General features: G+C 37.4%; 8 protein-coding genes across 8 annotated transcripts; 2 read left to right on the top strand and 6 right to left on the bottom strand.

Moving 5' to 3' along the window:
- Window positions 1-134: 134 nt before the first annotated feature.
- On the bottom strand, window positions 135-2,540 carry FDP41_005393 (uncharacterized protein; the record flags this gene model as incomplete). The annotated part of the gene is made up of 2 exons (XM_044708912.1): window positions 135-1,485; window positions 1,621-2,540. The coding sequence occupies 2 exons, from the start codon at window positions 2,538-2,540 to the stop codon at window positions 135-137; spliced, it is 2,271 nt and encodes a 756-aa protein (XP_044560112.1).
- A 733-nt stretch (window positions 2,541-3,273) lies between these two features.
- Window positions 3,274-4,753, bottom strand: FDP41_005392 (uncharacterized protein; the record flags this gene model as incomplete). The annotated part of the gene is made up of 2 exons (XM_044708911.1): window positions 3,274-4,307; window positions 4,627-4,753. 2 exons carry the CDS (start codon window positions 4,751-4,753, stop codon window positions 3,274-3,276), a joined length of 1,161 nt encoding a protein of 386 aa, XP_044560111.1.
- A 297-nt stretch (window positions 4,754-5,050) lies between these two features.
- Window positions 5,051-5,569, top strand: FDP41_005391 (uncharacterized protein; the record flags this gene model as incomplete). Its single annotated transcript, XM_044708910.1, has 1 exon — window positions 5,051-5,569. The coding sequence occupies one exon, from the start codon at window positions 5,051-5,053 to the stop codon at window positions 5,567-5,569; it is 519 nt and encodes a 172-aa protein (XP_044560110.1).
- A 373-nt stretch (window positions 5,570-5,942) lies between these two features.
- On the bottom strand, window positions 5,943-6,398 carry FDP41_005390 (uncharacterized protein; the record flags this gene model as incomplete). The annotated part of the gene is made up of 1 exon (XM_044708909.1): window positions 5,943-6,398. One exon carries the CDS (start codon window positions 6,396-6,398, stop codon window positions 5,943-5,945), a length of 456 nt encoding a protein of 151 aa, XP_044560109.1.
- A 312-nt stretch (window positions 6,399-6,710) lies between these two features.
- On the bottom strand, window positions 6,711-7,864 carry FDP41_005389 (uncharacterized protein; the record flags this gene model as incomplete). The annotated part of the gene is made up of 4 exons (XM_044708907.1): window positions 6,711-6,921; window positions 7,019-7,128; window positions 7,459-7,600; window positions 7,767-7,864. 4 exons carry the CDS (start codon window positions 7,862-7,864, stop codon window positions 6,711-6,713), a joined length of 561 nt encoding a protein of 186 aa, XP_044560108.1.
- Window positions 7,865-8,265: 401 nt separating this feature from the next.
- On the top strand, window positions 8,266-11,436 carry FDP41_005388 (uncharacterized protein; the record flags this gene model as incomplete). The annotated part of the gene is made up of 1 exon (XM_044708906.1): window positions 8,266-11,436. One exon carries the CDS (start codon window positions 8,266-8,268, stop codon window positions 11,434-11,436), a length of 3,171 nt encoding a protein of 1,056 aa, XP_044560107.1.
- Window positions 11,437-11,616: 180 nt separating this feature from the next.
- FDP41_005387 (uncharacterized protein) lies at window positions 11,617-13,038 on the bottom strand (the record flags this gene model as incomplete). The annotated part of the gene is made up of 1 exon (XM_044708905.1): window positions 11,617-13,038. One exon carries the CDS (start codon window positions 13,036-13,038, stop codon window positions 11,617-11,619), a length of 1,422 nt encoding a protein of 473 aa, XP_044560106.1.
- A 377-nt stretch (window positions 13,039-13,415) lies between these two features.
- FDP41_005386 (uncharacterized protein) lies at window positions 13,416-16,497 on the bottom strand (the record flags this gene model as incomplete). The annotated part of the gene is made up of 3 exons (XM_044708904.1): window positions 13,416-14,556; window positions 14,630-15,425; window positions 15,513-16,497. The coding sequence occupies 3 exons, from the start codon at window positions 16,495-16,497 to the stop codon at window positions 13,416-13,418; spliced, it is 2,922 nt and encodes a 973-aa protein (XP_044560105.1).
- Window positions 16,498-16,803: the final 306 nt, after the last annotated feature.

Here is a 16,803-nt window from a genome sequence, read left to right as displayed (position 1 = left end):
TTTGCATTTTTGAACGGTGTTGATCATCGATTTTGGTAACAGATGGGTTGGAACGCAGGGATGTCAGCTTAGAAATATCTCTCAAGACTAAATGCAAAGTAAAACATATTGTAACACCAGAAATATTTTACTATTTACAAATCCATTTCCAATACATCAGTTGTTTCCTTTTCATTCTTTACCACTTGTTTCTTATTTACCTTCTTGTCAGTGGTCAATTTTCCAATAAGGTCTGCATTACCCTTATTTCTAGTGAGAGCATACTCAACAGTATGAGCAACATAATTACCACAATCTCTCTTGGCAATTGGAGCGTCAAGGAGGAAGTCTGGAACTCCAAATGAATCAACCAATGAGACAGCATGTACTCTCAACTCTTCGCACAACCATTCAACCATGTTTTGAATGGCTGAGAATTTGTTTCTCTTAATGAGATCCAAAAAGTCTCCAATATTCTTCACCATGGTATGCAAGGCAAATAAATCTGCACACAACTTGAGAATGTGTTTCAATTCTGGATCAGTGACTTGCTCAATCTCGTTGATGAAATCTTGAAGAGCCACTTGCTCCACATAAGCTCTACCAAGGCGAATCAACTTTGGAAGAGATTCATTAAAGGCATGGAAGAGGCCTTGTTTCTTCTTTCTGCTATTAATCTCAACAGCACATTCTCCAAGGAGCTTGGCAGTTCTGTATTCAAAGGCTTGGAGATGGAAGTCTGAATTTCTCAAATGCTTCTTTGAGGCAAATCTGGTAATGACAGGATTACGCTTGGAGAGAAGTCCGCCAACTTCCTTTCTCAAATAACTAATGCTGTCAGCAATGACGTCACCCTTAAATTGTTTGCCGAATTGTTTCAACAAATAACCTCCCAATTGTTGAATAAGGACAGTGTTGTCACCCTCAAAGGTTTGGAACACATCATGGTCATCTCTTACAGAACCCAATCTATTGTAAGCAGAATATGCGTGACCACCACACATTTCTCTGAGTGTTTGCAAATTTTCTTGAGTGTCCCAAGACATGACTGCCTTAACACCTGCAGCGAGAGCGTGAACTTCATGCAACTCTTCATCTGAGACTTTCTCAACATGTAATCTACAGTACTTCTTAACGACCTTTCTCTTAATGAATTCATAGGCATAGCACGATGCAATGATTGGCATGAGCTTAGTCTTGTGAGACTTGTAGTCAAGAATTGGTTGTTCTGGTAAATCTTTTCCAGGTCCAAATTGACATCTTTGATTGGCATAACGGGTGGCAACCATACATGCTGCTCTTCTAGCACCGAGAGATCCAGCAATGAGTGTGACTCTACCAGTGATCAATTCTCCCAACACTGCTGCGAATCTTCTGTCTGGATTCTCAAAATCTGATTTGTAGGTCTTGGTTGTGAGATCAATGCCACCAAATCGATCGAGCAAATTATCATATGGAACACGAACATTGGTGAACTCGAGGAAACCATTGTCGATACCATGCAATCTGTTCACAAAGTCATAAGGAACATTTGATTAATTGGAATGAATGAATTAACGGAATCATATGTTACAAATAATAATAATAATAATAAGGTGATCCATGGTTACATCAATTATGAACGAACAACAATTTACATACCCAATCTTGTCACCGCAGTCTCCAGCAATGACACCTGGCATTAATTTTCCAGTCTCTTGATCTCTAATTGGGCAAAGGAATGCATGAACACCATAGTCCTTACCCTTAAGGATCAGTCTAGCAAACACAGTAGCCATGACACCATGACATGCTGCATTACCAAGCCAATACTTGAGAGCACCCTTATTTGGTGTATTGAGGATGAACTCATTGGTATTTTCATCAAAAGTGGCAGTAGTTTGAAGTTGTCGAACATTGGATCCGTGTTCAATCTCAGTCATGGCGAACATACCAGGCAATTCCAAATTTTCAGCTCTCTTCAAATACTTGTCATGATGTTTCTTGGTTCCCAGGTTGAGAATACTTCCTGTGAATAAGACCAATTGAACTCCCATCTTTACATTGGAAGAAGTTTCAATCAAATTAGTGCCTTCAAGTCGAGCCAAAAGACCCTCTGGATCTTTCTTAATTTCGGAGATACGGAAGAGTCCTGATTTACACAAATAAGCCACTTGTTGCAATGTAACCTCTCTTGCCTCTTCCTTTGGCATGTTGGTTGTCTTTTTGAGCAAGAGTGGATTGTCAAGGAATTTGTGAATCGCTCTCTTATCTCTTCCTCCATTCAAGAAAGCAATCATCTTCTTGACATCAAAGGTGTGAGTATAATTGTAAGAAATGCTGCTATAACGATCATTCTCTTCATTAGGATACGTATAGGTAGCATAGGAATAAGAAGAAGAAGAACTACTTTGATTTCCGGATGGAGCTGTGCCACTGCAAGTTTGATGTTCAATCAATGAGTGGGAACTTGGTAATTCTTGATGATGATTATCCAAAGTGAATTCTGCTGCGGAGTTTGGAATCAAGTGATTCAAGTGTACATTCAAACGTCTATTGGCAGAAACAGTGTTCTTTTGCATCATGATGATAATAATTGGTGATGATATTGGTACAAGATCGGAAAGTGGAAAAACTAAACGAGGAGTAGATAATTTGAACCTTCAAGAAGAGTAGTAGTACAAGAACTAACGGTTGAACAACAACGGTTGTGTGTGGATGATTATGGAAAGAGTACAAGCGTCAGTAAAAAGGTTGGCCAAATACAATCAAAGAAGGCTTGATACAATACAGCAACAACAACAAAGGCTTGAATGGAGTTTTTTAACGATTTTTTTGCGATGATGATTTCTTTTGAAATGCATCAAGGGAACGCAACTGATGGAAGGAGAATAGGAGAAAACAGGTTGCGACAGGAGCAAATAAGGGTTGATAGAAATGCAGATTACAAAATTTTGTTTTTTGCCCAAATTTGAATTAAGGAAGAGTGCTGGAAATTCCTATTTTTGTTGGACTGTGAGCTCGATAACGTTATCAACAAGCGAAAAAAATTAAAATGAATTTTATGAAGTGCCAATTTGACAGGTAATGAAATTCAGAAACCTAGATGACACACACAGTGGATAAAGTTCTGATCTTTTATGGGATAATAATTCTCAAGAAAAAGTGTTTCACAATGATATCTACTTTTGGTTTAAGGTCGAATTTCTTCTCTCTGCAACAAGTGAAAAAGTTCGGTCCATCTACCCTCACTGACACTTACTTATGGATTAAGAGTTATTGATTTATTACAAAACAAGTTGTAGTCGACAACACTTATGCGTTGATGCCCTTCAAAATAGAATCTGTCACACTGGAAATGGATTGAAGTGTTGATCTGATGGTAGAGTCCCAAACTTGCAAGTTCTCTGATCCACTTTCAAAGTAGATAATATTATCAATTTGGTCAATTGATCCAGGCATACGTTCTTCAGAAATCATCTTTGAAGCAATCTTTTCAGCTTCAGCAGCAGAAATTCTGAGCAATGTTCCCAATTCATCGAATGTAATATTGTTATAGATTTTGCTTGCAGCTAATAAATTATGTTCAATGATAGAGCTTTCTAGAGTGGTCTTTCCTTGAGCGTCAGTAGCCTTGTGGTGCTCCTTCAAGTGCTTTTCAATTGCTTTCACTTCGTGAGGACGAAGAATTCTACCCAAAAACATCTTTTCCAAAGCAGAAAATAATTCTAAATGAGCACAACGTTCATCTCTGAAAAGTGTTGCCAAAACACGAGAACGATCAGGACCTGCCTTTGCCAAAATTGCACAAACAGCGGCATTGTTCAAGACAGCCAATTGTTCTTCCTCAATGACTAAGCTGCTTGTTTTATAGTAACGACGAGCTGCGGTCAAAAAATCTCTCTTCAAATCAGAAAGTGTGGCAAAACAATAACTGTGCATGACTTGCAGGTTACGGTCACTGACTTGATCCACATAATGAGCAACCTTGTTGATGAATGTTTCAGCATAAGCACTTTCACCAGCTCCCAAATAAAGTTGAGCCACTTCCAAACTCAAAGCTACACCAGCATTTGTGTCATTTTGTAAAACAGCGTCAAAATCAATTGGTGTAAGTTGTTGTGCTGCTTTCACAAAATCTTGATCGACCTCTCTGATATCTCTTGAAAGTTGCTTTCTGATGGTAATGTTAGCATCAAAGAATGTAGAGTTTGCCAATGGTCTAATGAGTTCAATAGTCTCTTCAGCAATCTTCATTCTTAACTTTGGATCCTCGACTGTTGAAATTTCATTGGCGTAGGCATCCATTGCTTGTCTGCTGACAATGGTTGGAATATTGCTGTCAGAGACTGATGATCAAAATTGACAATATCAAATTGAAACATATTTTGTGAATGTTGTTGTCAGATGAATTATACATATCAATCACGAACGGAGCGATCAGTACAGGTTTGAAATACATTGAATTTGTAAAACCGTGTTGTTGTTACGTATGAGTAAATGATGATCATCAAACGACAGAGAGAGCAGCATATTTTAAATTCCAGATCGTATCATCATCACCATAATAAAAGTCATCATCAAAATACGGAAAGATCAACAAATAATTCGTCCATAAAAATATTACATTGGATCTACACATGCAAATCATCACCTCCCATTACTTACTGTGCTTTACCAAGTCAATCAAGCCTTGTTTATCACCCTTGCTGACCTTTTCCTTGATGTACTTTTGATACTCGGCTACACGCTTCTCAGTATCGGTGATGGAGGCAATGGTTGAAAGACTGCTCATTTTTGTTTGTGGTGGAAATGTAAAAATAACCTTGCCAGTTGTTGTTGGTAACAACAAGCACGTGCTTACAAAAATTGTTCATCTTCGCCAAAGAGTCATCGTGAGTTGAAACCAAGTAGACTACTGCAAGGTCAAAAACCAGAATTGAGATCACAGAACAGGATCATCAAGAAAGCCTCATTCATAGTCCATGAAATGAAACCTGTGGATCATTAGGCTGTCTGAATTATTAAAACAAAGATTGTGATAAAGACAAGGCATTCAAAAGTTTCAAAAATTCATCTCCACAGCAACAACATGCCTCGAGTTTTTGTTACGGTCGGAACCACTCAATTCAATGACCTGATCAAGATCATGAGCAAACCCTCGGTCTTTCGTGCTTTGCATGACCATGGATACTCTCATCTCATCATGCAGATCGGAACAGGAGAGGAGCCAGAAATCAACGATGAATCGATTCCACTCGGAATGAAGGTTGAATTCTTTAGAAAGAAGGACTCCATTCAAAATGATGTTCAACAGGCAGATCTAATTATTAGTCATGCCGGCTCGGGAAGTTTATTTGAGTCACTTCGAATGGGAAAGAAGATTATTGCTGTTCCGAATGAAAGTCTTATGGACAACCATCAAACGGAATTGGCTAATGCATTAGGACAGGATGGCAACGTCATTTCAGCCCGAATCCACAACTTGGAGCAATTAATTGTGGAACAAGGTGATGAATTATTCACACAAAGACTCCAACAACTGAAACCAATGAAAAAAGCAAATACAAAGGCCTTCGCAGATGTGGTCGATGAGGAAATGATGAATTAAAGGAATTGGAGTGTGTTGCTGCTGCTTCACAAAAAGTCGTTTGTTGGAGAGAAGAAATTCAAAGATGAATACAGACCAACATCAGAACCCACAACAATGACAATAATTCCCATATGTTTTATTATTTAATAATTATTATATCATACGAGATCATGGGTGGAAGAGAAGAAATGAAATTGGATGAATACAGCTGTTTGGTATTGTTACGTACAATAAATGATGAAGAAATGTTGGAGAGAACTCTCGTAATATATATGATTGAGACGATGAATGAGATCGACCAACTTGTGTTAATCTTGAGCCCATGATGATGATGATTATATTTTCCATGATGACGACATTCACCTTCCAATCACAAATAAATTCTCGATAATTATTGTTTCAAAAACTGAGTATAATCATTCTTATGCTTTTCCCTAAATTCATTCAGACGTTTCTGATATCTAGATTCAAATTGATGAATTGGCAAATCAGCGTCTTTACGGTATGGGTTATGTTCATAATACACCCACAGATTAAATGCTCTATCAAATTCCGCATTATTGATTGAATTTACTCCGAAATATGGAGCTCCAAAGTATTTAGCAGCACTACGTGCAGTCAAGAAGGCCATGGCACCAACAAAAATTCCGGTCAGTGGTTGGTATGATCTTTGATAGGCGAAAATACATGAACCAATACCAGCTAAAGCAGCACCTTTCACTGAGAATGATTCCAATCCTCTTCTCTTTTGATGATATTCAGAAAATTCAGGTACTTGAGCACCGAATTGGTCTTCAAGTTTGCGCTTCTGCGAGAAAGAGAGTCCGGGTCTTGGTAATGTGGACATATTTTTTAAAATAAAATTATCAAAAGAATTAAATATGCACGAACAACAACACGCCTTGATGTCAAGATGCTCATTCTTTAAAGACTGAGTAGTAATTAATAAGAAATCAAAGAATGAACAGAATAGATAAAGTTCAATCAAGAATACTGTTGTTACATGTATACATATAAATAATTATTATTATTAAATTATGCAGTAGATTGTGATGGGTGTCCAGGATCAACAAGCTCAGTTGTATTGTTGAACGTTCCACTGTTTTTCTGTATCAAGTTGGTAATCATAATTATACAAACGTTTAGATGTATTTTGTGTTTAAAAGAGAACCAACAAGGATGGATCTTTTTGACAAGCTTGGACAATTTCTTCTCTTGTTAACTTTCCATCTCCATTACTGTCTGCAATTTTTAATAAATTCTCAATACGAGTATTGATGGTTCTTTCAATATCTGGTGAATTGACATTCATACCCTTAGCTTTAAACATGTTTCTCAAACTATCTCTCATTTCCTCAGCAGTGACAAAACTATGTGGATTCAATCAGTGAGAATCAGAAATAAAAGAACATGAATGGAGTGAGCGATGCATTAGAATGCAATTGACATTAAAGATTGGTTACATACCCATCATTGTCTTCATCATACATGTCAAATGCCAAATCAATCAATTCATGGAATTGAAGTGGTTGAGTGGTTGGAGCAGTTATTGATTGGAAGAAGAGAAATTCTTTAAACTAGATACTTGCGAAAATCATAACGTTTCGATCCGTTCGCGTCATGACATTAAAGCAATTCCATTCATTGAAAACATCGTTAAAGGAGGGTGTGTCACGTGTCAATGATGAAAAGTTTTCAAACGTTTCCATATGGCCAGACCATAAATGTCATGTTCATGGTTTCATCACCAATGCCACCACCACCATCAACAATAATAATACATCATCATCATCAACAACAACAACATTCCATTTTCGTCATGATTTGTCATTAAGAATTATACGAACACCCAAATGTTTGAACCATTCCACTCATCATCATGATCATCATTTCAAACAATCACTTACAGTAATCGTTCCATCCTTGTTGGCATCCATAGCACGGAACAAGTATTCAACATCGGCATCTGGTGGAGCACTTGGAAGTGCAATTTGAGCAAATTTGGAGAAACCTTCTCTCGTCATGTTGCCATCAGGGAACAATTCATGCCTATTGATGATCATGATGGTTCATCAAAAGAGAGAATGAATTTATGGTCATGATGATGACGATGACAATAATCGTTCATCAATTGAATCCGTACGGATTTAAAACAAATTTCACACACAATTTTTGAACATTAGGATTTCACAAAGTGGAAAATTCAAATACGTACCAGAATTTGAAATATCTTTGAATGTCCTTCTTGGTGAGACGATTTTTCGTTTGCTCTTGATAGAGCTTCATTTCATCCTTGCTAATGCCGTTGCCCATTTTGTTGATCTGTTGTTATTTTTTTTATTGCTTGATTTGACAACTGAAATGTCACATGCCAAGCTCTTGTCCACTCTGTGACTGATAGGAAAACTGCAAGGAACTATCACGGATGCCTTTTTGGTTCAAACGTATAATCATTCCCTCAAACAATAATTCAATCACAAACATCACCATTTATCTACCTTAAATTTAAAGACAAAAGCCACTTGGGCAACCGTTCTTGTCTCTTGCATATTGTCTTTTGCAGTGTGACTTGACATTTCATTGATGATGAACAAAACCCACCGTAAAATCTCATTCTGTGCACATACTCAATGATGCTGTCATGCGTGAAATCAAAGAGAGAGTGCTCAAGCTTTCCCAAAAACATTAAAAATATCAACACCACCACATTAACAATGCCTCTCGCCAATCGACACACGACAAGCTCTGAAAACACCTCCGATCATCGTGATGATGACAACGACGATGAATTCGAGCGGTTGTTGCTTGATGACATCACTCCTTCTCAACATCATCATCACTTGAAGTCTGAAACCAATCCTTCTTCAAGATTACATCATTTAAGAAATAGTTGTTATCCTCCTTCTCCGAATCGAACCACAACAACAAGAGCATCCTCTGTCAGGACAAGCTTGCGTCATGATCGTTGTCATGATCGCCATCAACATCTTGAAAATGACAATGAAGAGTCCACTTGTGTGTTTTTACAACAACAACAACAGCACTCGTCGAATCAAAAAGAAAAGCATCAGCAGTATGATGATGACCATGACGACCACTCTTTTGACAAGTTCAAGATCTTGTTGTCTCATCACATGTTTTGTTGTTGTGATTTCATCCCATCGTCCTTGTTGTTTCAAAGATTGCATCGAGCTTTCAAAAGAAAGAGGACTAGTTGTTGTTCTTTGCAAAGAAATATCGATTCGGAAAACAAATTCATTTCCTTGCTGCTATTGGGCATTCTCACATTAGTTGCGATTGTCTTTTTGTGTTTGGGATTTTTGGTGGCATTGAGTGTGAGTGGACATTTGAGTTTTGGAAAAGTGAACTATACCGTGTGGCAATCCTCTAATTATTTAATTCATAATGGATCTTCTTCTCATCATCGATCTCATCGAACGAAATCGGTGAAAGATTGGCCTCATGAAGCTCGAGCTCTCAAAGAATGGTTATTGCAAAATTGGAAACTTATTTTGGAAACTCCTCAATATGGAAAGTTGAACGAATCTCAATTGGATTTAATTGTGTTTCGAATGGATTATTCAAGTTTTCTTAAACCGGTTCAATTGAATTCAGAAACGATTGCAAAATCGCTCGAACAACTTCAAATGAATTTACCAGAACTATCCTTTCGAATTCATGTCGTCGATTCGGCCATTTCCGATCACCTTAGCCAAACATTGAGCCATTTACTGGAATCGTATGGAAATTCATGGCTCATGGCCATCACTCATGAGGACATTCCATTGTTTATTCCTTCGATTTTTTATCCACTGAATAGTCTCATTTCACATCAAGTGTTAACTTTAATCATGTACAATAGATATCAAGTCGAGCCCATGTCTCAAACAAGAATTCCCAAATCATTTAAGGAACGATTCGAAATGAGTACAAATTTTTGGTTTGAACTCATTGAAAACGAAATTTATGAATTGGAGAAAGTTTCGACACATTTGGTGCGACTCGAGCAATATTCACAACAAGTGAAGAATATGCTTTCACATGATTCGAATGCACAATCGTATCGCCAAATTATGGAACTACTTAGCCATAAAATGCTGAACGCAGAAGGTAAATGTACTGCCATGGCATTGGCATTACCAAAAAAGGTAAAAGAACAAGACCCTTCTCTAGATTATTCAAAATTTTTACAACGTCATAAGGGAATATTTGCTCCATTGATACCACTCTTCATTACCAATGATCAAACCATGTATTTTCGAGGAGATTTAATCTTTAAGAAAGTCGTTTATTTGGAAAATTCGGAATTTATGGACTTGATTGCAAAATATTATTGCTATCAATTTTATCGAATGCCGAAAAAGGACCGTGAGGATCAACATGCGATTACCAATATCGATGTTGATAAAGGAGAGACCACCATTGAGACAAGTGATGGAATGAAACACATGGTCGAATTGTTCACCTATCGACCTTTGAAAAAAACGCCAAAAATCATTCACTTGGCCATTCAACTCGGAGGAAATCATCCCAATGCTCGACACAATTTAAATTTAGATTCGTACGCCATGAAATTGGCTCAATATCTTTCAGAAATTGTCTCTTCCTTCAAAGTGACTGTGATTTATTGTGGAAAAAACTCGAAACTCTTTCGATATTTACAATCGTTTTCACATCAAGTCCATAAGGTCATACAAGTCACATCAAAGAAAGACTATGAAACACTTCTCAAAGAAGATTCCATTTCCATGGTCCATGCTTTTTACTCTCTGTATGGAATTAAGATTTGCCACAAGTTGAACATTCCATTCATTCAAACACTCAACACTCCCTATCAATTTCTCTTTGATGATCCAAAACGATTGAAACAATTCCGTAGAATGGACCCATTCACCTCTCTCTATATTGCCATGTCGGGTGATGTCGCTCAATTCTCAGACTTGTCACTTGGATTGAATATTGGAAAAATGTTGATCTTAAGGCAGGGACTCGAACCTCAGCCTCTCGAGAATTGTCAACGATTTTCTTATCTATTGCCGACTGAGCGCAAACACGTGTGGAATCAATGGGTGGAACCTCTCACGAAACAACACATGCTTCATGAACTCGATCGAGTGGTGGTGCTCACTCAAGTCGATACTCATGTGACACCTGCTTCGGGACATCATTTATCGATCCGAGCTTTGGTAGAGTTGAAAAAGAGACTCCGTGAGGATCCATTGCAATTTCTTAATGTACATCCAGTGTTGTTATTGGTGGGAGAATTTCAGGATCCTCAGTGGCGTTCACATTTACAAGAATTAGTGAAACAGAATGATCTTTCGAAAGAAGTCTTTTTTTTGGAGGATCGTTCCACCATTCAAAAATTATATTGTCATCTCTTTGCGATGAGTGATGTCATGTTGCATCCAAATCTATTGGAAGGATGGTCCTCTTTCGTTGCACAAAGTGTTTACATGAAGAAAGATTTAGTGTCGACAGTGATGGGAGGATCTTTGGAAATTATTTCACAGTTTAAGGGTTTGACAACGATTGAAAAATTTGTCGATCCACCTCATCCCATTCTCATGAGTTTATTGAACACCAATGAGAATCAACCTCTGCTGTCAGATGTCAAAAGTGAAGATGCAAAGACTCCATCCATGCTTGAAAAAATATATCCAGAATTTTGTAAACATTTTGCAGAGATCATTCACGAAGTCTTGTCGACTCGTAAGTCCATTGGTCACATGCCGTCGTATGATGATCGGAGAAGTGAGGATATGTTTGTGTCGCATTCACATCGAGGATATAAAAGATTATATGAAATGATTGATACGTTTGGAATTTCTGAAACGAATATTCCATTTTTGATTAAGAAATTGTTTCGAAGAGGATATCAATAGAAAGTTCTTGTGAATCATTATTTGAATTTTATTGAAATGAGAAGAAGTGCTGTCAACATGAATATTATTATTTGTGAAAAGCAATTTGAGAATGAAGATTTAATATTTTTACAATTAATCTTATTGGATTTGTGATATTTTAATTGATTTGTGAAACTACAAATAACTTGAGAAAATATGTTATAGGAAATTCACAATTCCTAAAATGGTAATAACCAAACACAACAGTGGCCACACAAAAGTCACATTCTTTCCGAATGTATTACCTGATGATGTAGACACTGCTCTCGTATCTGTATCATTCATATATTGATCAATTTCTATTAAGGATGAATCAGATAATGCATTAATATCCAATTTGGCATCTGTCGTCACACCATTCGCATTGGTCACCAAAGCAATTGGAGAATCAATATCTAACAGCATGTCACACTTCAATCCCTTCCAACTATTTGCAAATCTCTGAGCTAAGAAGGTGAACAAGTTATTCGCAACGTCTGGATTTGGAGATGTTGCATTCACAGTGAATGGTTTGTCCAACAAAATTCGAAAGGTTCCAACAAGTCCAAAATGGAAACAATACAAACGAGTCGATGCGAAACTCATGGATGGTGCATGAGGTTGAAAGACTGCTTCCCGATATAAATTCAACTTTTTAAGGGAAGCCTTATCTCCGCTCGTTCGGACCATTGGATTTCCCCGCGGAATTAGTGCGACTGGAGGTTTCTGTTGGAGAGTAGCTTGAATTTCATTCAAAGCCAAAGCAGCAGCCAATGTCCCATTATTGGCCAAATCAGGAACTTTATATGGAGTGCAACCAAGAGCTTGATCTAAAGAAATGGATAACAATCGATTGTCAGAACCATTCACAATGGTAGTAACAGAAGTTCTTGTTCCTAAAGCTTTCACATTCGCCTCAGTATTCTGAGCCGTTTTTCCATCTTTGGTCAATAAATAAGAAGTGACCACATTATCTGATTGATCCATATCGACCAATCCAAAATCTCTCACAGTCATGCAAGGTTTTCCATCTTTGGCAGTTCCCAATGGTGGCAATGGAGGAACAAGTTTTCCTTGTTGATAGGCTTTCGAAGTTTTCAGAGCATGGAAAAACTCTTTCGCGTTGCATGCAGCAAACTGTCCAAACACATCACCATTTCCTAATCCATTCACACAATTTCCCTGACTCAATGACACATTATTCTTTGCGAGAAGAGTAAGTGTATCGGCATTGGTACCAAACCACAAACCCACCACGGCATCACTTGGGAGGGATTTTAGAGGCGTGGGTGGAATGGCAGGTGCTGTAGAACTTTCTGAAATGACCAGTGGGTTGTACACAAAAAGTTGACCTGTGGAGGGAACAAAGATCACTCCCTCGACAAAGGCTTGTTGATCTGGATTGGACATGAGACAGTCTCCATCAGCTGGGTTTAGTGCTCGTAACAGATAGGGAGTAATGAGACCTTTCAGGGTGAGAGGATTCTCTGGAACGATGAGAGCACAATTCTTGTTGACAGTTGCACCGTAAATGGAGGAGAGAATCAAAAGGAGGAAAAGGAGAACAACGTGAGTACTTGTTGTGAAAGGTTGAGAGGACATGATTGTGGAACGAATCGTTTTCTTTTTTTTTGTGTTTGAGAAGGATAAGGATTCGGGGATTCAATTTCGTCTTTAATGTGTTGGAGATGAATGATTTTGCATCCTTTTGACGACATAAGAATGCCATAAATGGTCAAAGATAGCTCATTGAGGAAAATGGATGTTAACAATTAAATAATTCTCGTGTTGCTTGAAGAGAAAGTTGAGCTATGAAGCTCATGTTGCTTGATTTGACAGTGGTGCTGCATTTGTGGTAAATGATTGTCACTAATCTTCAAGAGATTTCACGCATGAAAAAACAGATGTCTCAAATTACCCCTAAGCGTTTACTCTTTGACGGCTGGAAACTACAATAATGAGTTCTCCAATCTGACCATTTACCAGTCGACTACACGATAATCCTTGAACAGTTTTCCATATTCAAACGATCCTGAAAGAATGGGATGTAAAATTCTACAGGCAGCATCTTGCGCAGTCAATGGTGGCTCTTTGAAAGTGCTGATGGCAGATGAAACCCATCCAGTATCGACACTGTTCATGAGCACACCAAATTTTGCATAGAAATTTGCACCTGAACGCGTCAACATGTTAAGCGAGGCTTTTGACATGTTCGTGTGGATGTGACAGTCTGTTTTTCCAGTAGCCGAAAATTGGCCTTCATGAGAAGTAACATTGATAATAAATGAATACATGGTAAGAGGATCATTAAAATCAATGTCATTAGTACATTTGGGTTTCAACACATCTGTTAGCTGAGAAATCAATATTGTTGGAGCAATATTGTTAATCATTTGACATTCCAAAATTTCGACACTACTAATCTCTGGCAATTTCATATTCCAAGAATTGAGAGTACGAGTGTCTAATGGTTCTCCCCATTTATCCTTGTCATTCATTGAGGGTTTATGCTCAATGTCTTCAGGTAAACGTTCTTCGAGAGTAATTCTGAGTGTATCATTCACTAAATTGGAGGTCAATTGTTGTATCTCAGTTATTGAAGAGGTATCATTCTTCTTGTCGATGGTAGCTGTCGATAACGGCAAAGGTTTATCTGCATTTTGTTTCTCAATTTCAACAAGTGGTTTGTAATAGGTGACAGGACGTCTTACGGTTTGTGCTGCATTATTGATCAGAATGTCTACATGTGAAAATTTAGATTTTACAAATTCTGTGAATGATATAATGGATTTACCGTCTTTGAGATTCAGAGGATAAATGATTAAATTGTCTTTCCATTTTGAATAATTAGTTTCAGCTTGGAATTTTTTTAAAGCATTGTGTGGAAAGCGAGTGGTTACTATAGTGGTTGCTCCCTTTTCTAACAATAATTTACTAGTCTCGTAGCCAATCTTTATACGCCCTCCTGTCACAATGGCCACTTTACCTTGAAGATGATTTCCATGATTCAAGATTTGCAACTTGTTCTCCCCATTAAATTTGTGACAATCTCTACAAAAGTGAATATTTTTGCTGTTGTGAGAATACTTGCCACAAATGTAGCATTTGTAGAAATGGTATCTGATTGCGTTCAAAGTAGATATTGGAAAAATTAGTATGACTACTGTCAGTTCGCAACATTTCTAATACCTACTTTTGTATGAGATGTGAATCTAAATATCCCTCCGTTATAAAAATTGCACGATGCTTGGAAAGCAAATCTGTAATATTTCTACAAAAATAGTGGACATCTTCCTGGATATGTCTAATAATACCATCAATAACGTCATCTTTGTAATTCAAAGGAGTCACTTGAATTTTCTTAAAGTTGGCTGTCCATCTTCCATCAGAGTAGTCTCCATTTTCCAGGAAATAGTCCAAAGCGTTTTTAACTCCATTCTTCAGAATGCATTCTACTAACCAGTAATCCAAGCTTTTCAATACAACAGTATAATAATTGGATTCATCCAAATCTCTACTATCTGAATAGTTGTGAAAGAAGTACATGTATGGAGCAAGGGTACCAAAACCATTCCACATCTCATCACCCATTAGTTCGTGATCATAGTTTGGTTCCCCGTCTTGTTCAATATAATTTTCAATTATGAAATTTCGAAGCCAATCAATGAAAGGTTGGATATGCAGATTATGCTGCAATGGATGCTTGAAATCAACACACAGAGTTTGAAATCCTCTTCTGGAATACTTGACAGCTCTGTCCATATACATTCCTGTTTGAATGTGTTCGCGAGCAACAAAGTTCAATCGATGTCTTAATGCTCTTAAACCCTCCAAAATTGTGAACACTTGCTGTCCATCGTAGCAAAATCTACAACAGTCAATATCAAAGAAGCACATCAACTCTTCAATGGTTTTAACCTTTCTCAATACAAACTGAATAGATAACTTGCTTTCTCTTGTACGAGCGTCTGGATATTTATTGGTAATTTCTAGTGACGTAGATAGTTTAGGTAATTCATTCATGAGTTAATTAATATATAGTTTAGGTAAATTCAAGGATAAAAGCAACAACTTACCTCTATTACCATCCGTTTTTGGTAATAAATTCAAGGTTCCATTTGTCTTCAAAAGACGATAATCCATATTCTCCCTTCTAAGTCTCTTTTCAATCTCAATCAACACTGCCTTGAGAGCATTATCGACAGTGACCTCGTTTTCACCATTGTTGATGCAGAAAATATCAATATCACAGGATCCACATTTTGTGAGTACATGTAAAATAAAGCCGCCAGCAACGACGAATTGTGTCTTATTTGAGGTCGTATGAGCTCGATTGAAATCGAATAGACATTGGAGAGTAATCCTCGCTAATGGATTCTTTCGTAGAATCTTTTGCATTCGTCTCTCGAATGAGCTCAAGGTCATTTCATAAAGGGTTTTCACATTGGGTTTTGCTCGTCTTCTTAATGAGCGTATGTCTTCTTCTTCTTCATATTCATTCTCATCGTTCTTCTCGTCCTCCTCTTGATGATCTTCTTGAAATGGAGTAACGGCTAGAGGGACATTTTCCAACATGTCCTCCATCAAGTGTTCCTTACTCTCAATCATATCGGGGATATCTGGCAGTTTGTCCATATATGCCTTCTTATACATGAGATTTCTCTTTTCAAAATAGTGGTCGTACGACATCATGACTTTCTCAGGACATGAAGGATCTGTTCGCGAAAACAATTCAATTAATCGATTTTCTCTGGGTGGCATCATGTCCTCAGAGTTAAAGTTCTTGCTACTACATGAGAAACCACAGATTTGCTTATTATGATCGGAATTGAATTGCATCGGTTGATTATTGAGATATTCCAAACGAATGTAATCCAAATGATACGACATTTCATATTGAAATATTGAAAATAGTCGTTTGCAAGAGAGAGCCAAACGATAAACATCCGGAGCGTCGGGTACATAGTAGAATATTTGAGTGATGATTTCGGGAGGTAATTTCAACAACAGAGAACCACATGGTGTTGTGAGAAGATCTTTCCGTTCACAACAAGAGACCATTTTCTTTTTTTTACAGGAAATTCAAAAATTTTACAACAAAAGGGCATTTTCTGACGTTTTAGCTCAACAAATCCCTTTGTACGAATTTCACATAAAAATCACCAAATTAGTTGGTGATTTGTTATGGATCATCTAGACTGACTTAATTTTGTGCATTCTCTTCTATTTAGTGTTGTGGATTGGAGTTGATATATCAGTTTTCTGAAATCAAAAAATGTCCACACAATCAAGCTCCAATCTTTTTTTACTGGAAGGGATCGGGAGTGGCATTCGAAAACTTGTTTGAACAACATCCCAATATTAGCG

This window comes from Naegleria fowleri, assembly GCF_008403515.1.
Source record: "Naegleria fowleri strain ATCC 30894 chromosome Unknown tig44, whole genome shotgun sequence".
NCBI classification, from domain to species: Eukaryota; Heterolobosea; class Eutetramitea; order Acrasida; family Naegleriidae; genus Naegleria; species Naegleria fowleri.
Note: the sequence above shows the minus strand (reverse complement) of the source record. Positions and strands in the feature narration are given on the sequence as shown.